This window comes from Gekko japonicus, unplaced genomic scaffold, assembly GCF_001447785.1.
Source record: "Gekko japonicus isolate JY-2015 unplaced genomic scaffold, Gekko_japonicus_V1.1 scaffold181, whole genome shotgun sequence".
Taxonomy (NCBI): Eukaryota; Metazoa; Chordata; class Lepidosauria; order Squamata; family Gekkonidae; genus Gekko; species Gekko japonicus.
Window position 1 is genome coordinate 371,223 of NW_015171507.1, and position 25,733 is coordinate 396,955.

The 25,733-nt window shown below is 47.4% G+C and overlaps 1 protein-coding gene across 1 annotated transcript; it reads left to right on the plus strand.

Annotated features, from left to right (window-relative positions):
* Positions 1-2,787: 2,787 nt before the first annotated feature.
* TCTN2 (tectonic family member 2) lies at positions 2,788-25,733 on the plus strand. Its single transcript, XM_015419312.1, has 18 exons — positions 2,788-2,938; positions 4,127-4,231; positions 5,824-5,897; positions 7,407-7,617; positions 8,587-8,687; positions 9,768-9,964; positions 10,688-10,811; positions 10,936-11,068; positions 12,742-12,807; positions 12,895-12,999; positions 14,199-14,276; positions 14,562-14,636; positions 15,993-16,104; positions 19,338-19,441; positions 20,582-20,738; positions 21,445-21,570; positions 21,975-22,063; positions 25,551-25,733. The coding sequence occupies exons 1-18, from the start codon at positions 2,869-2,871 to the stop codon at positions 25,664-25,666; spliced, it is 2,043 nt and encodes a 680-aa protein (XP_015274798.1). The 5' UTR covers positions 2,788-2,868; the 3' UTR covers positions 25,667-25,733.

The following is a 25,733-nucleotide window of genomic DNA, read 5'->3' on the forward strand; positions in this document are numbered from 1 at the left end:
CATGTTGATGGGGTCTGAACTGACAGAGACTGACCAAGAGAGAGATCTTGGAGTCGTAGTAGATAACTCACTGAAAATGTCGAGACAGTGTGTGACTGTAATAAAAAAGGCCAACGCTATGCTGGGGATTATTAGGAAGGGAAGTGAAAACAAATCAGCCAGTATCATAATGCCCCTGTATAAATAGATGGTACGTCCTCATTTGGAGTACTGTGTACAGTTCTGGTCACCACACCTCAAAAAGGATATTATAGCACTGGGAAAAGTGCAGAAAAGGGCAACTAGAATGATAAAAGGGTTGGAACACTTTCCCTGTGAGGAAAGGTTAAAGCATTTGGGGGTCTTTAGCTTGGAGAAATGACGGCTGAGGGGTGACATGATCGAGGTTTATAAGATTATGCTTGGGATAGAGCAGGTGGAGAAAGAAGTACTTTTCTCCCTTTCTCACAATACAAGAACTCGTGGGCACTCCATGAAATTGCTGAGCGGTCGGGTTAGAACAGATAAAAGGAAGTCCTTCTTCACCCAAAGAGTGATTAACACATGGAATTCACTGCCACAGGATTGGCCACTGTGTGACAGTGTTGGACTAGATGGGCCATTGGCCTGATCCAACATTGGCTTCTCTTTTGTTCTTATGTTCTTAGAGTCCACCTTCCAAAACATCCATTTTCTGCAGGGGAACTGATCTCTGTAGTCTGGAGATGACCTGTAATTCCGGGGGGTCCCCAGGTCCCACCTGGAGGCTGGCATTCCCACAAGGTCAGTAGATTTCTCACATTGCTCTGTACCCAGGTGCCTTTTTTGTTTTTGTTTACAGAAAGAACACTGTAAAGGGTAAATAGCTATACTTTTGGGTATTGTCACCTGCACATTCATGAACAATGTGCTATGCAGAAAAAGCCGTAGAGTTATTTTTGCAGGCATTCTGCTAAAAAAGAGCAACCAGGGTAGGAAATCTGTCTGCATCTCTTGTCTGCATGGTTAAATTTAAGTCTATTTGTGTATATTTAGCCTGCCCTTCCTCCAAGGCAATGTATGTTCTAGATTTTCCGGGCTGTATGGCTGTGGTCTTGGCATTGTAGGATCTGACGTTTCGCCACCAACTATGACTGGCATCCTCAGAGGTATAACACAGAAAGATGCCAGTCACAGCTGCTGGCAAAATGTCAGGTCCTACAATGCCAAGACCACGGCCATCCAGCTCGGAAAATCTACAACTAATGAACGATGGCCGTTATTCTTCCTGCCTCCATTTTATCCTTATATCAACCGATGTGTGAGGTCATTTAGGCAAACAGAGAATGACTGGACTAAGGTCACCCAAACATTTCATGGGAAGGGCAGCCAGGAAGGAGCTAGGAAAGATTCTTCAGGGAAAGGATGTGTTGCCGGTGAGCAAGATCAAGTTGATGTATGCGTAGTATAAAATGTGTGAAATCTGGACAATGAAGAAAGCTCACAGGAGGAAAGTTGATTCATTTGAAATGTGGTGTTGGAGGAGAGTTTGATTGATACCGTGGGCTGGCAAAAAGACAAATAAGTGGATTCTTGATGAAATCTAGCCTGAACTCTCCCTAGAAATTAAAATGCCTGAACTGAGGCTATTGTACTTTGGTTGCGTGATAAGAAGACAAGAGTCACTGGGCCCCGACCTGGAAAGCCCAGGCAAGCCCGATCTCATCAGATCTCAGAAGCTAAGCAGGGGCAACCCTGCCAAATACTTGGATGGGAGACCTCCTTGGAAAACCAGCAGCCGGGAGGTAGGGGCAGGCTTCACTCGGCCACCTCTCTGAATATCCTCCAGGCCCCCAACAGGGGCCAGTCACCAGAGGTCGCCAAGATTTCCAGGTGCACACACACTCACGTATAAAAATATACCAAAAGAAAAGAAAAAGTAAAGAGATACTGGGAAAGGCAGTAATGCTAGGAAACATTGAAGGCAGCAGGAAAAGAGGAATTAACCCAATATGAGATGGAGTGAACTCTATAAAAGAAGCAAAGGCTTGCAAGATCCGAACAAGATTGTTGACGATAATGACAACGGTCATTAATTCATAGGGTTCTCCATAAGTCGGAAGCAGCCTACTCAACTAGTTTATGGTTCCCATAGTTTAAAAAGCAAAAAAGAGGGCGTATTTCCTGACTACTTCAAACAAGTGATCACTAGGACAAATATCATTTTAAGATGTGAAAATTGCTACAAACTATGAATATTCCTAACCTTCCAATCCAAAGAGGATATTTGCATAAGAAAGAAAAAAGCCCAAAAGAGGACATCTGGGAACCCTAAACTAGCGCCTTCTGCAGCTGTACACTACGCTGAGAGTTAACATCCACTCCAGATGGCTGTAGCACATTGAGGCACTGTGGGAACACCTTCAATGTTTGCGATTGGTTCTTCTTCCGACAAACGCAGCAGCCAGCCAACCCAAAGGAGCTCTTAATTAATGCTGACCAATCGAGTTCAGTTCACTCCTCTCGGTCCCGCCCTGCGGAGACACATTCTGGGAGTTGTAGGAGAACGTGGAAGCTGCGCCTACCTTTGTGGCCTGTACCACTGAAACAGCGGGGGGGGGGCGATCCTAATTTTGTCATCTTGTATAACTATTTTTACCAACAAAGACAACACCACCCAATCTTAAACATGATTATAACAGAGCCAAAGCACACCGGGCTTGTTTTTGAAACTTATCCTTTTCCTCTTGGAGTTGGCAACCTTGTCCCTGCTGCCTTCCCCCCCCCGGCCGCCGTTTCCATAGCAACCGAGAGCCTGTTGTCAAGATGGCGGCGGCGGCGGCGGCGGCTTCGTCTTTAGCAGGCCTTTTCTCGCTCTGCAGCGCCTTGTAGCGGCGATGCTGCCCCGCTATGGTGCTTAGGGGGCTGCTTTGGGGGCTGCTGGTGCTCTCCGGGGCTCTGGCCCAGAACGGGAATCCCGGTGGGTGACGGTGGGCTATGGAGCTGCCCCTTTCTTGCTTCCTATTCCTTTCATAACCGTGGGACAGGCAGAAATCCAACAGGCGCAGCTGCCCCCAGCGGTGCATCCGCATGGCTGGAAGAGCTTAACCTGCTTGTTGCATTGTATCTCTGAGAGAAACTGGTAGTAGTTTCTGCTTCGTGGGAGAGACGTCTAGGATTACTTTCCCCCCTCCAAGTGCCTTTAACAACCATAAGACAGGCAGAAATCCAATAGGTGCAGCTTCCCCCGTCTTGCATCTCCGCATGGGCCACACAAGGCGCAAGGGCCTTGTCAGGGAGGGAAAAGGTGACGGTACTATGCCTATTCCGACCAAAAGTACCTCTCGTTTTGTACCTGCAGTGCTCCTGGGCATGTAAACGATTGAGTGAAAGATGGATGGGTGGGATTCATTTTTGGCTAGTTTAGAGGGAAATAAGGGAGACGTGTGATCTGGGGTATTTTTGGACAGAATGGGGGCTGTTTTTGAAGTAAGGATGGTGCTTTGTGATTCAAATCCAGTATGCTGCTCCAGAAATTCTGCACAATTTCACATTTCAGATGCACACGGCAGGGGTGAATGCCTTGTCCCTTGCATCTTACACCAGTTTGGTGTAGTGGTTAAGTGTGCGGACTCTAATCTGGGAGAACCAGGTTTGATTCCCCACTCCTCCACTTATACCTGCTGGATGACCTTGGGCAAGCCATAGTTCTGATAAGAGCTGTCCTTGAAAAAGAGCAGTTTCTGTCAAGAGCTCTCTCAGGCCCACCTGCCTCACAGGGTGTCTGTTGTGGGGAGGGGAAGGGAAAGGAGTTTGTAAGCCGCTCTGAGACCCCTTTGGGTAGTGGAGGGCGGGGTATAAATCCAATCTCTTCTTCTTCTTCTGTAAATCTGCTTTGGGTTGCTGTTACATGTTGAGCTCTGTGGGCATGTGGAATTATGCACGCTGGGCTTTATTGCCCATAACTCTTGCGTTATCATGCAGAACAGACCATAAAAGAAATACCTTGTCTTCTCAACTATTTCCCCAAACCATCACTGTAATTCTGAAAGCTGCCAGTCAGAGCAGGCTGTTATTTCTATCACGGTCTGAAATGAAAATTTATGAGGCCAAAATATGCTTTGTATAGCGGCGTATGTTTAAACCTAATACCTGTTTGTTTTTTCAGGTTTTCAGCCTTCATTTATCTACATGTCTGGGTCCATGGTCACTGCCTCTTTGGCTGACAGCCCAGCAGACGTTTTTTCCCTTTCTGTTGCAGACAATGAAACAGGTAAGATTGCTTAGAAACCATTTTTTAAAAAAGATTTTCATCTTATTAAATGCAGGTGGAAATGGTTCAATTGCTTTTTTGCCTCGAAGCTCACTTATTTATTTAGAAATTTTTTACGCCGCCTCTTCAGGAACCTGAGGCGGCTTACAAAACGTTAAAACAAAACAAAACACTGAAAGATATAAATTAAAACTCAGCATTTAAAAAGCCCCATCCTAGCATAAAACATAGAAAATAAAAACAGACTACAAGCAATTAAAAAAAACTTGATTCCTGGGCTAAAATAGTGTTAGAAATCAACCCCTTAATTAAAGCCTAGGTAAAAAGATGTGTTTTAGCCTGGTGCCTCAACAAAAGTAAAGTAGGTACCAGGTGAGCCTCAAGGGGGAGGGCATTCCAAAGATGAGGTGCCACTGCAGACAGGGCCCTGTGTCTGTTTTATTTGTTAGTTAATTAATTAATTAAATTAGATTTACTAAGCCGCCCTTCCCTACAGGTAGGGCTCAGGGCGGCTTACAACAAAATAATATAAAAAAATTTAAAAATTAAAATCAGGATTAAAACCACCTAAAAGAAGATCGATAAAAACAATATACATATACTAGATGATGGCAGGAGAAAAAAAAAATTCAGCTCCCCAGCCTCCTTGGGGGGAGGGGTTACGAGGGATGGGAAAGTATATGAGGCACCACCTGCCACACCTCCGAAGGCAGGGGCAGAGAGAGCAGAGCTTGAAAGGCAGATCTTAACTGATGGGCTGGATAGTATGGGAAGAGACAGTCCTTCAGGTACCCTGTCCTCAAGCCATTCAGGGCCTCAGAGGTAAGAAAACAGTGCTTTGAATTGTGCCTAGAAACAGCCAGTACAGATTTTTCAGCACTTGGGTGAGATGATTCCTGTATTCCACCCTGGACAGTAGCCTGGCAGCTGCCTGTTGGACGAGCTGAAGTTTCTGGACTGTTTCCCAAAGTAGCCTGACAAAGGGTATTACAGTAACCGACTCTGAATCACTGTGGCCAGATCACGCTGTTCAAGGAATGGCTGTGGCCACTGTGTCAGCTGAAGCTGAGCAAAGGCACTACCTGCCACAGAGGAGAGCTGGGCCGCCTAATGTAGCCAGGAGCCAGCAGTGCCCCCATGTTCCTTCCGGGAGAGTGCAGTCCCCTCCAGGACACTGTCCTCGAGCAGCTTTGTCAATAACCAGAAGCACCCTTGTCTTCTCTGGATTGAGCTTTAGTTTATTGGCCATTTCACAACCATCTCCGGGCACTTACTCAGAACTTCCACAGACCTCTCTGACTCAGCTGTTAAGGAGAAGTAGGGTTGTGTGTGTGTGATCCAGTATCAAAGACGTCTGGATTGAGCTTTAGCTTATTGGCCATCTCACAACCATCTCCAGGCACTTACTCAGAACTTTCACAGACCTCCCTGACTCAGCTGTTAAGGAGAAGTAGAGTTGTGTGTGTGTGATCCAGTATCAAAGACAGAAGCCTTCCCTTCTGGTAGTATCTCCTAGTTACTACTTGGGTGAAGGCTTGAGAGAAAATAACAGATTTAAAAGCATTCCTCGTTTGATCTTTGCTTTCCTTTAGGAATGTTGCCTCTCAAAGACTGTAGTGGAAGAAACCGGACTGGGGATTGGCGTTTGAATGTCACGTCTCAAGGGGTGAGTAGAATACTGGTCTCTCTGTGCAAGTTGAGCCGCCCCGAGCCTGCCTCGGCGGGGAGGGTGGGATATAAATTAAATAAATAATAAATAAAATATGCAGTGTGTATTTCTTAAGGCCACTCATTTGGTGGCCAAAGTATTTGAGCTTCAGTTTCATTATCTGGCCTTCCAGGGAACAGTCAGGGTTGATTTCTTCTAGGATTGACTGATTTGATCTTCTTGCAGTCCAAGGGACTCTCAAGAGTCTTCTCCAGCACCATAGTTCAAAAGACTCTTGAGAGTCCCTTGGACTGCAAGAAGATCAAATCAGTCAATCCTAAAAGAAATCAACCCTGACTGTTCCCTGGGAGGCCAGAGACTGAAGCTGACACTGGCCACCCAATGAGAAGGGAGCACTCGCTGGAGAAGACCCTGATGCTGGGAAAGACTGAAGGTCAAAGAAGACAGGGACGGCAAAGGATGAGATAGTTAGACAGTGTCATAGATGCAACGAACATGAAGTTGAGCAAACTTCAGAGGACGGCGGAAGACAGGAAGGCCTGGCGTGATCTGGTCCATGGGGTCGCTGTGCGACTGAACAGCAAAATTTCTTAAGTGCCCCCTTTGTCCCAAAGTAGTTAGAGATTCCATCATTCTTCTCAGACATTTCTGAGCTGTGGGATTTACCAATGGATGGCTGCCTTTAAGGTCCACCTGCTCTCCGTATGAACTTTCTGTCAGACCCCCAGTCCAGTTACACTCAACAACTCTCTTTAGGCAGTGAAAGTTTATTGAGCTATAGGCAAGATCCAGAAAGTCACTTGTGTTACAACTAAAGACTTTGGGTGGGTACAGTCTTATTATAGGAAATTCAAGCAGATCCCATCCATCCCCCAGGCACACGTCACAGCCATACTCCGCCTAATTGCTGTGCCACTACCACAAATTATGCAGTCGAGTTTCCCACTGTGCTTGCTTGGGTGGCCATCATTCTTTGGGGGAGGGTACTCCTGAGGATGGGGGGGAGGAGTGTATGCCGGAGTGAATGAGACCTTTGCTTTTAGAAGATGTAATTTTTCCACAAGTCAAACCCCTTTCCCTCCTCTTTCACTTTCCCAGGGGAAGGTGGCCTTGAACACATTCTTGTGCCATCTCGGACTCTAAATCTCCTGGTTGGCAGCTTCATGTGTTCATGTGGCGGGAAATAAAGGTGGCTTGAACTAAGGTCCCAGGTGCCTTGGGGGCACAATTCAGATTAGGACCGTGGTACAAGGACCCAACCTAGCAGTTCGAAAGCAAGAAATTGCAAGTAGATAAATAGGTACCGCTTCGGTGGGAAGGTAACAGTGTTCCGTGCGCCTCGGCGTCTAGGCATGCCGGCCACATGACCACGGAAACGTCTTCGGACAGCGCTGGCTCTTCGGCTTGGAAATGGAGATGAGCACCGCCCCCTAGAGTCGGATTCGACTGGCTTTCGAGCAAGGGAAACTGTTCCCTTTAACCTGCCATCAAATGGTTTTCTTTCAGAATGTTTCCACAGTGACCGTGCTCCTGACCAGGAATCTGCAGCTCTGCGCTCCTAACCGCACCGGCTGCTGCACGGAGGCCCTCTGCTTGGTCGCTGCTCTGCAGGTTTCTGCGTGTCGAGACTCCGTGGTGGTGGCTCATCTGTTGATCCGAGCAGAGATCTACGCCAACTCATCCTGGGGGAACGGGACGGGAAAACCAGAAATGTTCGGTATCTGGATCTCTCGAGCTTTACGTTTCCTTGTTTGTGTTTTCTGCATGGTGGCTGTGCGCCGGGGGAGTCTGTGGGAGCGATGTTTTGGGCCTGATGTTTTTCATTAGGATGAGACAGTGGAATGGACATGTACCGCCCTTCCCCCCCCCCCTTCTGCATGCCCTTGGCTGTGTGTCAGTTACCCCCGTGAGCTGCCTGCCTCACACTCGTACGAATGCACGAAGTTGCCTTATACTGAATCAGACCATTAAGAACATAAGAGATGCCAATGTTGGATCAGGCCAAAGGCCCATCCAGTCCAACACTCTGTATCACACAGTGGCCAAAAATACCAGGTGCCATCAGGAGGTCCAGCAGTGGGGCCAGGACATTGGTCCATCAAAGTCAGTATTGCCTAGTCCAGGGGTGGCCAGACTTGCTTAGCGTTAGAGCCACACAGAATAAACATCAGATGTCTGAGAGCCGCAAGACATGAACAAATATTGCATGTTTTTATTTGGAAGATATGTAGATTTGCCTTTTATTAACATTAAATGAGACTGCCAAAAATAATCACAAAAAGGGGTAAAAGCAGATATTGATAATGATATTTATTTGTCCAATGATATTTGTTTGCTGATGATATTTTGCTTTCCCAGCCGCCCTGCCAGGACCCTCACAATATGTGTGAAAGAGCCACATGTGGCTCCTGACCCACAGTTTGGCCACCCCTGGTCTAGTCAAACTGGCAGTGGCTCTCCAAGAACTCAGGCAGAGGTCTTTCTCATCACCTCCTACCTGGTCTTTTTAGCTGGAGATGCCGGGGGTTGAACCCAGGACCTTCTGCATGCCAAGCAGAGGCTCTACCCCTGAGCCATGGTCCCTCCCTCTCCTCTCCCCTTGTTCCATGTGGCTTCATAGACTAACTGGATCGAATTTGAATTATGGCATTTCGGTCCCTAAGTCCTTCTTTTCTGTGTAAACCAGACAATGCAACGGTAATCCCCAATCAAGTGTATCAGCCGCTGGGCTCTTGTCCTTGCAATCTGACCGCCGGCGCATGTGATATCCGTTGCTGCTGTGATCAGGTATTAATTCTATACTTTAGAATTTAAAGTAGGGTTTAAAGAGTGCTTTGTTATAAACTTTATTTTTGTTTGTTTATTTATTTATTTACTTATTAGATTTTTATCCCGCCCTCCCGCCAAAAGCTTTCCTTTTAAAAGTATTAAGCATCCTTAGGGATACTTGGATGCTCATGGGATAATTTATTAGAAAGCTGTGCTGTTGACTTTTGCCCCTCAGCCTTAAAACATTAGTACTGTGCCCTAATAAACTGATATCTGGAAATACGTAAAACTACCAGTGATGGGGGCAAGGAGAGCCCCCTCCCAGCTGTCACTCTGCCTGCCCCCCTGTCTTTTAGTCCTTTCTGCACTTGGATCTCATCCCTGGTATTACCAGAGTTCAATTCACGAAACAACACCTTGCATTTATCCCTGGTTATAACGGTCCTTTCTGCACTAGACCCTAAATCCTGGTTCAACCCTGTCCCTGAACTTACATTCTACACTACACGCGAGTTCACCCCTGTTATTATCGGGGTATTTTTACATTCTACACTACACTAGAGTTCACCCCTGTAATTATCTTGGGGTATTTCTTGTTTCTACATTACATAGAGGTCACCCCGGTTTCGCCTCACACTTGCCCTGGGATAAATAAATGGATGCTGTTACAACCAGGGATAAATGCAAGGTATTGTGTTGTGAGTTGAACTCTGATAAAACCAGGGATGAGATCCAAGTGTGGAAAGGAACAACAGCATCCGTTTATCCCGGGACAAGTGTAGGGCAAAACCGGGGTGACCTCAATGTAATGTCGAAACAAAAAATACCCCGAGATAATTACAGGGGTGAACTCGAGTGTAAAGTAGAATGTAAAAATACCCCGAGATAATTAAAAGGGTGAACTCGTGTGTAGTGTAGAATGTAAGTTCGGGGACAGAGTTGAACCAGGATTTAAGGTTTAGTGCAGAAAGGACCTTTGTTAAGAAGTACGTGTCGGCTTTGTTCCTGGTGCTTTTCATTTTTCCCAGACTGGCAACAGGTTCTGCTCAGCTCTGTTGTATCGTTAATTCCTGTGTGTGTCTGTTTTTCCTTTTAAAGGAATGTACGCCAGAGATGAAGCAGTTGTTCACTGGGTCGTGTTTTAGTGGCGTATTTGGCGGGGACGTCAATCCACCTTTTGACCAGCTGTGCTCTGTCCAAACTGGGATCCACACCCCAGACTGGTTTCCCTTCTTATGTGTGCAGTCTTCCCTGAACAATACACCTTTCCTGGGTTATTTTTACCACGGTTCTACGTAAGTATGGCAGCTCATCTGGGACAAGTGTGCGGGCATGTGGTTTTTAGTTTTAACTGTGCAGCAGCTGTGCGATTCCTTCTTTCCGCTCCAGAGCTGGAATGCTCGTTTAGGAATACAGTCTTATATCTTTATCTTACCTGGGGCTCCCAATGACCTTCCACCTAGTTTTCTTTAATGATCAGAGCAACTCAGCTTCAGGATTTCTATAGTATCAGTTGCTCCCAAAGGATCTGCTATGGTCCCATCCAATATTCCCTATAAGCTGTGGAGTCTTGTGAACAAGAATTCTACTTTGTGAGCTGCTGCCATTAAAGTTGTGAGCGAGCAATTTGGCTTCTGTATAAATTAGTTTGCTCTGGAGCCCTCCTTCCTGAGCTGAGACAGAGATGTGTGAGTCGGAGGCTAAAAAACTGTGAGCTGGCTCGCACTAACTCAGCTTAGAGGGAACACTGGTCCCATCCCTCATTTTTTTTTCACCAGAGGCCGTGCATTTCCCTCTATTTGGTGATGGAGGATACCCAAACAGGTTTTATTCTTTTTTAAAAAGTTTGGATGGGGTTGAAAGCGGACAAGAACAGCATCGTAGCTGTCTTCTCCATCGAGTCCGTTTCTCCCTTCTGCCTCCGCCGCTGACAGTGTTACGTGCTTTGCTGCTTCTGGATCTGTCTAAAGTTAACTCTTTATGTATTTCACTAGTGTGCTTTGAAAATGTATTCGCAGCACGTCCTCTGAAGCGTCTTCATTTAAGATTCCGTTTCAGACCGTCCCAGCGAAACCTCTTAGTGGTTACAAACAAGGCGATCCAATTGTGACTGCAGAAAACGAGTATTTTGCCGTCCCCCAGGTAATAAGAGCCTCTTTGCGTGAACAATCCCTCTGCCTCTTTGGGGGCTTGCTTTTAATTTCTGTGAGTGGGGAGGGGAGAGAAGTTGCACGGAGCTAAATTCCCAAAATCAATCCAATCGCAGCCATTCCTTGCTGGGCAGTGTGCGAGGGACGCCCCCGTTGCGTTCCTTCGGGATTTTGCCGTTGAGTGCCTGGCTACTTGCGAAGATGGGCGGAGCCTGCTTCCCACTGTGGCCATAGACAGCGGCACTGGAGGTATGTAGCGTTTGATGTGAAAGATGAGGGTGGCTGGACTGCTAGGGAGGGTTCTGTGATATTTTCAGGCACATGAAGCTGCCTTACACTGAATCAGTCCATCAGAGTCGGTATTGTCTACTCAGACTGTCAGTGGTTCTCCAGGGTCTCAGCTGAGGTCTTTCATATCACCTACTGCCTGGTCCTTTTAGCTGGAGATGCCAGGGATTGAACCCAGGGCCTTTTGCATGCCAAGCGGATGCGCTGCCAGTGAGCCCCAGAACAGACGGCTGTGCTTGCACGTTTGAGGCACGATCCCTTGAAGTCGGGCAGCTGCTGATGTCAAACCGTTTGGTGTAGTGGTTAAGTGTGCGGACTCTAATCTGGGAGAACCGGGTTTGATTCTCCACTCCTCCACTTGCACCTGCTGGATGACCTTGGGCAAGCCGTAGTTCTGTCAGAGCTGTCCTAGAAACAGCAGTTCTCTCAGAGCTCTCTCAGCCCCTCCTACCCCACAGGGTGTCTGTTGTGGGGAGGGGGAGGGAAAGGAGTTTGTAAGCCGCTCTGAGACTCTGAGTGAAGGGTGGGGTATAAAACCAAACTCTTCTCTTCTTCTACCAAATGTTTTACGCACTTACATAAGCAAAAAATGGACACAGTGCATATGGAACTCCCCGCCACCAGATGTACCAAAGGCTGCTAGCTCAAGATGGCTTTTAAAAAAGGATCAGACACATTTATGGAGCAGATTTAGGTTTGGTTTAGGCTAAGAGCTTGCATGGACATACCTCTGTCGAGTTCTTACCATTCCACGGGGCCTGCAAAATGAAGCTGTTCCACTAGGCCTTTGGTTGAAGAAGAAGAGATTGGATATATACCCCACCCTTCACTACCCAAAGGTGTGTCAGAGCGGCTTACAAACCCCTTCCCCTCCCCACAACAGCCGCCCTGTGAGGTAGGTGGGGCTGAGAGAGCTCTGACAGAAACTGCTCTTTTTCAAGGACAGCTCTTATCAGAGCTATGGCTTGCCCAAGGCCATCCAGCAGGTGCAAGTGGAGGAGTGGGGAATCAAACCAGTTCTCCCAGATTAGAGTCCGCGCACTTAACCACTACACCAAACTGGCTCACTGGTTGAGGCAGTGGGTGTCCAGAAAAATAGCTGGCCTTCCCTGCTGGAGATACCATTTTTATGCGGCCCGGATTAAGCAAACTCAGAAGCCAGCGGCACCAGTATCGGAGACTGTGCAATAACTGGTGCAAACTGTGTTTAAATTCCTTGATTTTAATGTTTTAATGAACTATTTATTATTGCCTTTTGTGATGCCGAGTGGCCTAATAATTTGTTGTGATCCGCCCTGAGCCCGTTTGCGGGGAAGGTGGGATATAAATTTGAAAAATAAATAAAATAAATAAGTATGTGGTCAGCCCCGAGAACACCAGTGACTTACTGAGGGCTTAGACGGGGCTGCATTTAGTGTCCGTATCCTTCCTCTTCCGCCTGCCTCTTCACCTGATTGGGTACTGGATGTACAAAGCCACAGGAAGTTGGCAGCTGCACAAATTTCTGCACGTAGAGTCCCCAGTGCGGGAGAATCGTGCTTCCGCGCGTGGGGCCCCTGGTTGGAATGAGGCGTGTTTTTGTTGTTTCAGTGCAAGCCTTTTTGTTTTGCATTCCCAATTTTTATTCTTGTCAGATCACATCAATCCACTCGTGACCTATAAGAAGGAAACAACAAATGTCGGAAGCTGTGCCAGCGATGGTAAATATGTGACTATAACAATAGGTGTAAAAATATTCACAAATGCATAAAACTGCACATTCCATCGGAACCGTGTCTTGTTTTCAGCCTGCGAAAATGTGACATTTGCAGAAAATTATACGATCGTATGGGAAGGCAGGAGAATAATAGACGTGAAGGTCTCCGTCCTTTTTGGAGAGATCTGCCCAGAAGGTACCTTTGTATGTCTTATGCATGCTTACACAGATTTCGGTTTTATTGGTCTGACCTGGATGGCCCAGGCTAGCCTGATCACATCAGATCTCAGAAGCTAAGCAGGGTCGGCCCTGGTTTCTGCTTGGACGGGAGACCACCCATGAAGCCCCAGGGTTGCTATGCAGAGGCAGGCAATGGCAAAACCACCTCTGACTTCAGTGGAGGGAAAGAACTCTAGAAGGGCATTCTCCCTAGCCAGATGTTCTGCCCTTCTGTTTGCAGTTATTCAAGGCAGGTATAATAAAAACCCCTACCCTGAAAGGCTATGTTCATGCACTTCATGCGAGGTCGAATCAGTAGAGAATATGTTTTTCAGTTGCCCATTCTACAGAGAGGCTCGTCTTAAAATAATTACCCCAGTTTGGTGTAGTGGTTAAGTGTGCGGACTCTAATCTGGGAGAGCCAGGTTTGATTCCCCACTCCTCCACTTGCACCTGGCTGGATGATCTTGGGCAAGCCGTAGTTCTGATAAGAGCTGTCCTTGGAAAAGAGCAGCTTCTGTCGGAGCTCTCTCAGTCCCACCTACCTCACAGGGTGTCTGTTGTGGGGAGGGGAAAGGAAAGGAGTTTGTAAGCCGCTCTGAGACTCCTTTGGGTAGTGAAGGGTGGGGTATAAATCCAATCTCCTCCTCCTCCTCCTCCTCCTCCTCTTCTCCTTCTTCTTCTTCTTCTTTTCTTCATTAGTTGATAGGATACCTGGTCACATCAATATGAACAAAGCAAGACTTCACTTGCTTCTATCAGATAAGAATGCAGAGATTACACGTTCAGTTGCTAAGTTCTGTGCATTGAATCTTAGATTGCGGGAGTCGCATTTTAAAAGTTTTTAGATTGTATTCTGTATATTATCTCTGTTTTTTCCTTCCTTTCCATACTATGTTTGTATTGTATGCTGGTCTTAAGACCGTAATAATAAAACTAAACCAAACACCTCTGAATGTCTTCTGCCTTGAAAACGTACCGGTTTGCCATAAGTGAGCTGCGACTTGACGGCACTTTACACACACACATTTTATCGAAACGATGCTTTGAAATTATCAAATTGTTCATTCAGTGGGGTTAAAGGATTTGTAAATGCTACAAAGTGCACAGATGAGCAACAGAAACGGTGCCCCTCTTTTTATTAAACATTGACAGCATTTTTTTTTCCCCCACCAGACACCCTGAGGCAGAGGTTTACTGTAAACTTTGTGAGCGTGAATGCTACTAGCACAGAAGAATTGTCCGGGAATCCAGGTGAAATCTCTTGTTGGCTCAAACACCAAAATGTCGTATTGATGGTCAGCAGTTTCCCCCCTTTATTTTTTGTAATATCAGCATCTGCTGCCTCTTGTGCTGCTCAGTCGTTCCCTGCTGTAGTTGCTTGTTAATGTGCGAACCGCCCTCTTTAGTTTTAACTGGAATCCAGAACATCCCTAGAGTGTCTTTGTGGGAACTCCAACACAATCTCTTGGCAGCATTGCTGGTCGGAGGTGATGAACTCCTGTACAATCCCACATGATATCCTCTTTGTTTAATCAGGTTATCAAGTTGGAAAACCAGTCAGAGCCGCAAACCTGAATTCTTCAGTTACCAATTTAAAGCTCTGGAAGCCAGGTACAACATTTCTTTACATTGAATATTAGGCATTGCCATTTAAATGTTTCAGAACAAGGTAGACGACTGCCACAGTGATTTTAGTCTTCTGTTCTTTGTCTGGGTAAGGTGACACAGCATGGCTAGCAGCAAGATATGGTGTATTAAGTGCAACATTAAAATATGGTGCCTGACTTTTACCCATGCAACCTATGAAGAATAAAGGGGTAATCAAAACGGACGGCTGTCCTGCATTTTCTTCAGGCATTTCTTTATTCATTGACAAAAGTTTGTGTCCCTCCTTTCTGCTTTACGAGGGCCACCACGGCAGCAAATCATTAAAAACGCACATGATGAAATCACATTTCAAAACTATTAAAATCAACACACATCGTTAAAACAATGAAAAACAGAGTCAAACGACATACAGAACAGAGTTTAAATACACACAAACGTTCTTTCTTCAGTGGATGCAGGAGAGAAGCTGAGTATTTAAAACTTTTCCCAACATGAGAATATTGTTTTAGATCTCTGTTAAGCTGCATTACGACCACTTGGTCACCTCAAGCGGAACAGCAAAAACTGGATTAAACCCCTCCCAGTATAATGGTTATGTTGGATTAATAGAACAGAGTCCCATTGAGGTATCATTATTGTTCACTTGGGGGCATCGCGGTGGCTCAGAGGTTAAGATGCTGAGCTGCAGACCAGACTGTAGTTTGGCAGTTCGAGACCCTAGTACCACGTGGAGTGAGCTCCTGTCCCTGACCCCAGCTCTTGCCAACCTAGAAGTTCAAAAGCAAGAAATTGCAAGTAGAAAAAGAAGAAGAGATTGGATTTATACCCTGCTGTTCACTCGGAGTCTCAGAGAGGCTTACAAACTCCTTTCCCTTCCCCTCCCCACAACACACACCCTGTGAGGTAGGTGGGTCTGAGAGAGCTCTTTCAAGAACACCTGTGCCAGAACTATGGCTCACCCAAGGTCATCCAGCAGGTGCAAGTGGAGGAGTGGGGAATCAAACCCGGTTCTCCCAGATTAGAGTCTCCGCTCTTAACCACTATACCAAACTAGCTCCTAGATAAATAGATAAATAGGTACCACTTCGGTGGGAAGGTAACAGTGTTTTGTGTGCCTCGGCATTTAGTCATGGCGGCCACATGACCACAGAAATGTCTTCGGACAGCGCTGGCTCTTCGGGTTGGAAATGGAGATGGGCACTGCCCCCTAGAGTCGGATTCGACTGGCTTTCAAGCAATGGAAACCTTTACCTTTTTATTGTTCACTGTAGTGTTTTCATTAAAATATTGTGTGTAAAACTGCAAGCGAGAAGAGAACAGGCTGATTCAAAGTTTTCTCAAGCAGATGTCTTTATATAGATGGCGGCGGTCTGTGCATGTCGGAAAGGACCACTCCCATTTTGTTTGGACTGAATGCGGTTTCTGGATGCCTTTTCGAAGTCGACCTCAAGGAGAACTGCAGTCAGTTAAGGTGAGCCTTGGTAACTCCTCTTTCCTGGTTTGTGGCACTTTTGGGGTATTTTTTTGTATTTTTCATGTATGTGTATGTGTGTGCTTGCATGCATGCACCTGGAAGTCATGGCAATCTCTGGTGACTGACCCCTACTGGGGGCCTGGAGGATATTCAGAGAGGTGGCTGAGTAAAGCCTGCCCCCGCCTCCCGGCTGCTGATATTCCAAGGAGGTCTCCCATCCAAGTACTTGCCACCCCGCTTAGCTTCTGAGATCTGACGGGATCGGGCTTGCCTGGGCTACCCAGGTCAGGGCAGTTTATAACATATTTGAAGGGAGGTCGGAGCTCTGGTCCCCAGCCCTGCAGGTGAGAGATCCGCCTCCTTAATTAGTGAGTGGCAAACAGGTCCTTCCTCTCCTTCTGCATTTCACTTAGGGCCAAAGTAGATAAGACTCTGGAGGTGGGATCACCCACGTCTTTATTTATTCTTCTCTAAATAATGGCCTTACTGCGGCAAATATCACCTCCAGGGGCTGATGGAGGCCTGATTTAAACATGATGCTGGGAAGCCAGAGGACCTCACCCTTGGGACTTTGCACTCACACGGTGCCCTGTTTCAACCAGGCTGCTAGCTAGTGTTCCCTTCGAGCTGAGTGAGTGGGAGCTAGCTCAGTTTTTCAGCCTCCGGCTCACACTTTTTTGTCTTTGCTCAGGAAGGAGGGCTCCAGAGCGAGCTAATTTATGCAGCAGCCCAATCGCTCGCTCACAACTTCAATGCCAGTAGCTCACCAAGTAGGGTTTCTGCTCACAAGACTCCGCAGATTAGAGGGAGCATTGGCTGCTACATGTGCCTTATTTCAGGAAATGGGGTGCAAGAGGAAGGGTTAATTCTGCCTCCCTTGCCCAGCACTGTGATCCTGATCCGAACTCGGGCTCCCTACGGTTGCTGTTCAAAGGAATTTCAAGAGTTCTCCAATGAGGTCCATGGGTGGCTATTAGCCACAAGGTAGAGATTAGAACACTGTGTCTGGGGCAGTGATGCTCTTGGTGCTTGGGGGGCAACGGGGAAGGCTTCTGGAGTTCCGGCTCCGCTGCTGGAACCTGGGTTTTGGCCGCTGTGTGACACAGAGTGTTGGACTGGATGGGCCATTGGTCTGACCCAACAACATGGCTTCTCTTTATGTTCTTATGTCTGGGGCAGTGATGCTCTGTCTTCTTAGTGGTTGGGGGGCAACAGTGGAGTTTTGGCCCCGCTGGTGGGTCTCCTGATAGCACCTGGGTTTTGGCCGCTGTGTGACACAGAGTGTTGGACTGGATGGGCCATTGGTCTGACCCAACAACATGGCTTCTCTTATGTTCTTATGTCTGGGGCAGTGATGCTCTGTCTTCTTAGTGGTTGGGGGGCAACAGTGGGAGGGCCTCTGGAGTTCTGGCCCCGCTGGTGGGTCTCCTGATGGCACCTGGGTTTTGGCCGCTGTGTGACACAGAGTGTTGGGCTGGATGGGCCATTGGCCTGATCCAGCACAGCTGTTCTTATGTCTGGGGCAGTGATGCTCTGAATTCTTGGTGCTTGTGGGGGGCAACGGTGGGAGGGCTTCTAGAGTTCTGGCCCCGCTGGTGGGCCTCCTGATGACCCCTGGGTTTTGGCCGCTGTGTGACACAGAGTGTTGGACTGGATGAGCCAATGGCCTGATCCAACATGGCTTCTCTTATGTCTAGTTCCCAACATTTACATCTGGGGAGCCAGTGTGGTGTAGTGGTTAGAGAGTGTCAGTCTAGGATCTGGGAGATCCAGGTTCAAGCCCCCACTCATGCCATGGAAGGTTACTGGGTGACCATGGGCCAGTCACATGCTCTTAGCCTAACCTACCTCACAGGGTTGTTGTAAAGATAAAATGGAGAAGGATGTCAGCCGCTTGGGGTCCCCATCAATGCTCCCTCTAAGTTGTGGAGTCTTGTGAGGAAAAATTCTACTTGGTGAGCTACTGGCATTGAAGTTGTGAGCCAGCAATTTGGCTGCTGCATGAATTAGTTTGCTCTGGAGCCCTCCTCCCTGAGCAGAGACAAACATGTGTGATCCGGAGGTTAAAAGACTGTGAGCTAGCTCACACCAACTCAGCTTAGAGGGAACACTTGTCCCCATTGGCAAGAAAGGTGGGGTATCTCTCCTTATATATAAAAGTGAGTTGGGGTGGTTTCTGTCCAATGGGGTGGCAGGATTAATGCGCGGCAAAATCAGTTTGCCCGCTCATCTGCCACTCACCCTGACTCCTTATCTATTGGCTGCCTTGCCTTGCACTGTCGTGCAGTCCCGCCCACAGACCTGCCAACCACCATCGTGGCCTCACTCTCCAGGAAGCCGTCGCCACAGCCTGCCGTTTTGGCCCACGCGCGGCCGTCCCTCACTCTTCACCGCTACGTGTGCCGCTCGCTCAGCCAGCCGGTGGGAAGAGTGGTGAGGCTGCCTGCCTTGGCACGCCGGGCCCTTGAGCGGGGGGGGGCAGCCCCCCTGCCTTGGCCCCAAGCCCCACCACCTTGCCACCCGGCCTACGCCTGCATGAGCCCCACCGCCCCGCAAGCTGTTCCAGCTTCCCCCGATGCTGCCACTGCCCGGCCGGCCACGGATGCTATGCTGGCCCCTTTCCCCACCCCTCTAGCAGGCGCCCTCGCTGCCTGCCTGCCACCACTGGCCTGGCCCTCATTCCCCTCGCAGGCGGCTGACAGTCCTCCTGCCAGCCCAGTGAGCCAGTGACTGCCACTGGCCTGCCAGGCCGCCCACCAGGTGAGTCGGCTCGGAGGGCGCTGCCCATGCCAGGACACCTCTGCGACCCGTGCCGCCACCCCTGCTTCTAGCACTCGTTGTCTGTGTCCCACAACGGGCCTTGCTCCTAATAAATAAAATAAGTAAAAGTAGTCCCATGCAGCCAAAGTCACGCATGTTTCAGCCCCATTGATTCAAGTGGGAGGGGTCTTTTTTGCATAACTGTGCCCTTGAAACAAATAAGATTTCCAGGCCCAGTGGCTGAAGTTGGCTGTGCCGTGCCCAAAGGATTCTCACTTCGTGTCCTTCCTGCTCTTGTTTCTTATTTGGGTGGGAGGAGTTCTTATTCCCCCTCCCCCATAAAAGTCTCACAAGTCTTGTCTGGGAGTTTCTGCAGTAGAAACACCACCCTTCCAGTGGTACACTTTCACAGAAACTCTTTCTTCGTCGAGTTCCCCAGGGTCCAGTTGTAACACGCTCACTTTTTGCAGGGAGAATGTCACTGGCACACTGAATTCCTTGGTGTGGGAGAACCTGGTTGGGAAAAGAGGCAATTCCAATTCCAGCATCCCAGACGACTGGGTGGAAATCATACGTGAGTAGCAGCACTTTCTAAGCATCAGTTGCTAGGGCTGAAGCAGAAAAGAGAAAGAGTCCAGTAGCACCTTAATGTCAGGCTCCCTATGCATTTTACAGCTCGCCTGCCATCGAGAGAGGAGGTTCCTCTCTCTTTGATGCACCAGGGGCTTTTCACCTTAGTGGGGCCAAATGTCCTAGTTTCTCAAATGTCTGTTATTCTGTTTTCCTTGCTATGTAGAGGCTACGTGTCTATGGGGGGGGGGTAGGCAACTGTGAGTTCTGGCGGGAGGGATGCTCTGGGAGGGGTACATGATTAGTGTGGGGGGGTAAAAGGTAAAGGTAAAGGTTCCCTTGCTCGAAAGCCAGTCGAATCCGACTCTAGGGTTGCGGTGCTCATCTCTGTTTCAAAGCCGAAGAGCCAGTGCTGTCCGAAGACGTTTCCGTGGTCATGTGGCTGGCATGACTAAACACCAAGGCGCACGGAACGCTGTTACCTTCCCACCAAAGTGGTCCCTATTTATCTACTTGCAATTTCTTGCTTTCGAACTGCCAAGTTGGCAGGAGCTGGAACTAGAGACGGGAGCTCACTCCATCATGCAGCATACGCAGGTCTTGAACTGCTGAACTACTGTCCTTCCACAGCCTGCAGTTCAGCGTCTTAACTGGGGGTAGTTGACTCTTAATTCTGGTGGGCAAATACCGTGGGGTGATTGGGTGCTGATCTTTAGTGCCTTTATTTGAACACAATATATTTGCAATCTTTGCGCATTCACCTTCAGTCCTAATAATAGCTCTTGTCCAGTATGGTATCTATCAATGTCTCGATAAAGTTAGCTTCCTTCGAAGTGACTGGTGTTGAGAACTGATTTAACCAGGATCCTGACACTTAAAGACTAACAAGATTTGTGGCAGGGGATGAGTTCACCACTTTAGCAGTGACTCAGGAAAGCTCATCCCCTGCCACAAATCTTGTTCGTCTTTAAGGTGCTACTGTTCTTTTGTACTGCTACAGACAGACAACGTGACTCATCTTGATCTAGAATTGACACGTATCCCACCACGTTTCCTTTTGTAAGAAGAGGGTTAGTGACGGCTGTCAACTTTTAATTCACCCAGTTTCTCAGAGTAACACTCTCCCCTTTCCCCCTTTTAACAGGCTTAGATACATTTGACCCCAGTTCAAACACAAGTGCTGGGATCTTAAAAGGCCTGTGCCCAAGGGTTCCTGCTCACTTGAATATCCAGATTCTCACCGCTGACGTGGGTGCAGTAGAAGGAGTTCCACAACAGGAAATACTGGGGGTGCAAATCAGGTAAGGCAGCTTCACATCAGATGGCAACGATGTTAGATCGAGTTGCTGTTGGAACTTGCTGAACCCACACCTGCTTGCCTGTTACAAAGTGGCCTCTAGTCGACAAAGGGTTAGTAAAAACTTGTTAGTCTTTAAGGTGCCCCAGAGATTCCTGTTCATACCTTCTTTGTAGTTTTGTGCATTGCAAATCCGATCACGGATTTCCAACCCCCAACAGTCACCCGTGAAAAGCAATTTCTATTTGTTACCGCATTGCTTGGCCTGTTAAAACCAGGGTTGCATTTGTGCCTTGGAAAAGCTCTGCAGCAAGAAAAGCTAACTGATGCATATTGTTCTTCAGCTAGTCACAGGGAGGGGTAAGGAACTGTACCGTGCATTAATGCTTTTTGCCCCCAACCACTGGAAATCTTACTCAGACTCCCTGCCAGTGGTTTCTGGGATTTAATCAGGGTTTGTCCATGCACTTCAGAGGCCATAAAGGCTAGAAACATGCGTTGTAAAGAACTACTGGCTTTGTGAAAGTTTCAGTCGGTTGTAGCCAAAAGCACCTTCATACTTACAAGCAGAATCCATCTTTGAGCCAGTTGAGAAGAAATGATTATCTTATACTGATAATCCACTGATATTATGACAATGCACTGATCACTTAGTTGCTGGTTGAGGTTTCCCTTTTAGAGTAATACAGTTTTTCCCCTCCACACTTCAGTTTTTCAACAATCACTTGGCAAGTTCAGTGTCCACTTGTCTGTGAAAATGAAACCGGCTTTCTTCCTATCTCCGCTGCAGTCCAGTTCATCAAAATACCAGCACAGCCCCCTGTTCCAAAGACCAGGTAACCCTTGGATGCAAGTATTATAATTCTGTTATAAAGACGTAGTGATGATGGCATAAATGAAAAGGTGGGTTTTGTTGTCTGGAAAAGCAAGGAAGGCATGAGTAGCCTGGGACTATGTATGCATTACCAGCACGAGAACCAGTGTGATGGAGTGGTTAGGATCTGGGAGACACAAGTCTGAATTCCCACTCTGCCATGGAAACATGCGCCAGTCGCTCTCTGGAGGGGAGAATGTTCCAAGCTACTTTGTGCCCCCATTGGGGAGAAAATTGGGGTGTATATGAAGTAGATAAGAAAATAAAATTACTGGGCTCTGGCCAGGTGAATCTTGTCCCTCTTAGTTGCCCTGTCGCTGAAACCTCTGGTCTGGTTTTAAGATTTAGTTTTGAACTGTTTTGCAGATTTCAGATTAACTACACAGAATTTGACTGCAAGAGAAATGACGTTTGCTGGCCAGAACTCTTTTATCCCCTAACACGCTTCTACACAGGTAAACAACCCCAAAAAACCTCTGTAATGGAAGGACACTCTTGCCAGACATTCACATGGGTTATCGGCAGCTTGGGCAGAAGAATCTATAGGAAGTGTTATATAATAATCAGGGAGCTTTACCCTTCTTACAGCTTTTTTACTTTTGAGGGCCAGAGCTCCGACTGAAATTGATGGATAGTAGATTTGGACCAGGCAACAGAAAGTACTTTTCTCCCTTTCTCACAATACAAGAACTCGTGGGCACTCAATGAAATTGCTGAGCAGTCAGGTTAGAACAGATAAAAGGAAGTCCTTCTTCACCCAAAGAGTGATTCACACATGGAATTCACTGCCACAGGAGGTGGCGGCAGCTTCAAGCATGGATGACTTCAAGAGGGAATTAGATAAGCATATGGAGCAGAGGTCCATCAGTGGCTATTAGACACAAGGTATAGATAGGATCTCTCCGTCTGGGGCAACGGATGCTCTGTATTCTTGGTGCTTGGGGGGGCAGCAGTGGGAGGGCTTCTAGTGCCCTGGCCCCACTGCTGGACCTCCTGATGGCACCTGGTATTTCTGGCCGCTGAGTGACACAGAGTGCTGGACTGGATGGGCCACTGGCCTGATCCAACATTGGCTTCTCTTCTGTTCTTAAGTATTTTTTCACACAATGCACCATTAACTTAGAAAACTCGCTGCCGTAGGATGTGGTGATAACGACTCGCTCAAAAAAAGGGGAGTACAGAAATTCATGGAAGAGAGGTCCGTCAATGCAGGTTAAATGCAGGGGCAGATTGGGAGGGGAGAAGGGACCTGCCCCTAGCCCCTCACTGGCCTGCCCCACCAAAGGAGGGAAGGAGAGGCTGCCTGGCCAGCCCAAAGTAAGAGGTGCCCTCCCCTGGCTGGCACCAGTGTTTCCTCTAAGCTAACTCAGCTTAGCTCACAGTTTTTTAGCCTCCGGCTCACACACTTTTGTCTTAGCTCAGGAAGGACGGTTCCTGAACAAACTAATTTGTGCAGTAGCCAAATCGCTCGCTCACAACTTTAATGCCAGTCGCTCACAAAGTGGAATTTTTGCTCACAGGACTCCACAGCTGAGAAGGGAGCATTGGCTGGCACCCTGGGGCCGGGTGCAGAGAAGGAGGGGCCGGGCACTTTCTTTGCTGCCCTGGGTGTGGCCGGGCCTAGGTGCCTCCCCCACTTCTCCGGCTTGCAGTGGTGTCAGATTGGGTGGCGGGGGGAGGGAGTCCCCTAAACCATCAGACCACTGAGACTTTCCCCAGTGGCCTTAGTGACCCATCCACCTGTGTTACTATTGGGGAACTTCTCAATGGAAAGCTCCCCGTCTGAAACTCCAATTTGGTGGGTAGGCTGGCTGGGCACTTCCTTGCCAGAGAGAACTGAGAGAGCCACAGACAGAAGTTTTCTTCTACGTTCAGTTTATTATATTCCAAATAGACATCAAGTAAAATAAACGGCTGAACATAAGGAAACCCCCAATGTACACTCAGACAATAAGGAATCTGTTCTGGCTACTGACATCAAGCCTCCTGGGCACTGATGAGCAGCCCCAACCCTAGGTAAACCAGAGGTATATACCTGTCTTGGACCAATAGCTGGTACCGTACCTGTTAACGTCCTACTGACACACCTGAAGCGTCAGGACTAGCACGGAACTGACTAGAACTGACCTGATGCACCCACCTGTGATCTCTCCCTGTAATGATTCCATGTTTTGGTGTGTGTGTTCCTTTAAATGTTTAGTTTGACTGCAGTAATATGAGAAGAATGATAGAGGGTGACAAGTGTGATTTGATTGGCTGCTGACAGAGTGTGGGAGGAGGGGTGTCTGAGAGGATTCTGTGTGTGTATGAGAGGATTCTGTGTGTGAAGCTTGAAGAGAGAACATAGTCTGTGACTATGGAATTCTGAGTCTAATTCTGTGTGAATAAGACCAACAGTTTAGTCTGTGTGACTAAGAGAGTTGATTCTATTCAGTGTGAATAAAACAGACTAGCCGGTGTGGCTATATATATGAGAGAGAGAGTCTACTGAGTATATAAGCCTCTCAGAGTGGAGTTTGGAGTTTGAGAGACTGTTTGTGGCACCAAGCTTTGCCAGTTATATTTACAAGTTCCTTTCTTCAGCAACTGTTCAAAATAACCAGAAACTTATTTTGTTCTTTATTAAATAAATCATTTTTGTTTAAACTTATCCCAGAAATCAGTACAGTACTTCTTCAGGGCCACATAGTCCTCTGAAGTGCCCAGACCCTAGGTCATACTCCCAAAAGAGAGAGAATTGGATTTTTAAATTCCTGGTGGCAGCATAATACTACCACGTTTGTGTACTCAGAGAGTGTTTAAAGGTAAAACCGTTTCCTCAAATAGCAAGGATGTCACACTCCCCTTCGTTCCATCTCTGGGGTCAGGAAGCCCTCAGAAAGGAAAGCCAAGGAAGCTAGTTTCAGATATCCTATCCATTTTGATTCTGGTAGTGACCCCACTACATCCCCTAAGGCAGAGGTGTCAAACTCATATTTTACAAGGGCTGGATCTGACATAAATGTCACCTTGTCAGGCCGGACCATGTGTTCCATAAAATGCGACGCCAAGTACCAGAGATATAAACTTCATAAAGGACACCAGTAGACCCAATTAACAATATTATCTTTTACTCAAAATACAAACAAAAGCAATTGATTACCAGCTGTGAAAGCAATTGATTTACTGGGGAACCCACAGAAGCTCCAATAAATGTATTTAATCGTATGTAAGACTAGGTTTTTTCCCAAGGGATACCATAAAAGGGGGAATACCTTACATTTCCATACATACCTGTTGCTTGTGGGCTGGGTTAGAGCCCTGGACAGGCCAGTTCCGGCCCCAGGGCCTTATGTTTGACGCCCCTGCTCTAAGGCAAAAAGTCATGTACGGAGTTATCAGTACTAGGAAGGCCACAGTACTTAGCAGAGTCCTGAAGCCTCCTGGGAAACAACCAAAGGTTCAACTGTAGAGCCTAATTTACTGTACAAATTAAAGTAACATAGGCTTAACAGAGGACTGAGGCTCAATTCAGGCCCTAATTCTGCAACAGTTACAATGTGGTACAATGATCTAGGTGAGCTAAAATGCTGCGTTAAGTGATCCAAATGAGACCTGTATATGTATGAAGAATACCTCTGAATCCCAGTTTGGAGAGGGTGCATCATCCCTCTACTGTGGGCTTCCTGGGGCATTTGGTTGGCCACTGCAGGAAACAGGATGTTGAACTATATGGACCTGTTGTTGTTGGACTGATACCACTGGACTGCTCTTATGGTCTTCGGCAGAGGTCTTTCATGTCAGTCACTACCTGATCTTTTTAACTGGAGATAATGAGGGACTAAACTTGGAAATCTCTACATGGAAAGCAGATGCTCCACCACTGAGCCATAGCCCCGCCCCTAAATCACATCAAGGAATCTAAGTATTGTGCTGCTAATCTCTGTTTCAAACTCTCGACAGGTGAACCCTACTCACAGTCTCTAGCCAAAGGCTTGGTGCTGGTGTTCTTCATCTTAATTGCTGTCCTGCTGAGTGATCCTGGGAGAAGAATCTGTGGAATGTGGAATAAAACATAAATATTCAGCTGTTTTGATGCGGGTTTTTTTTAGTCCTTTAAATAACTGGTACTGAATTTGTAAGGAA

Coding starts and splice junctions, on each gene's coding strand:
- TCTN2 (XM_015419312.1), top strand. CDS start 2,869: ATGGTGCTTAGGGGGCTGCTTTGGGGGCTGCTGGTGCTCTCCGGGGCT. Junction 2,939..4,126: donor GGCCCAGAACGGGAATCCCG/GTGGGTGACGGT, acceptor TTGTTTTTTCAG/GTTTTCAGCCTTCATTTATC. Junction 16,105..19,337: donor GAGAACTGCAGTCAGTTAAG/GTGAGCCTTGGT, acceptor CACTTTTTGCAG/GGAGAATGTCACTGGCACAC.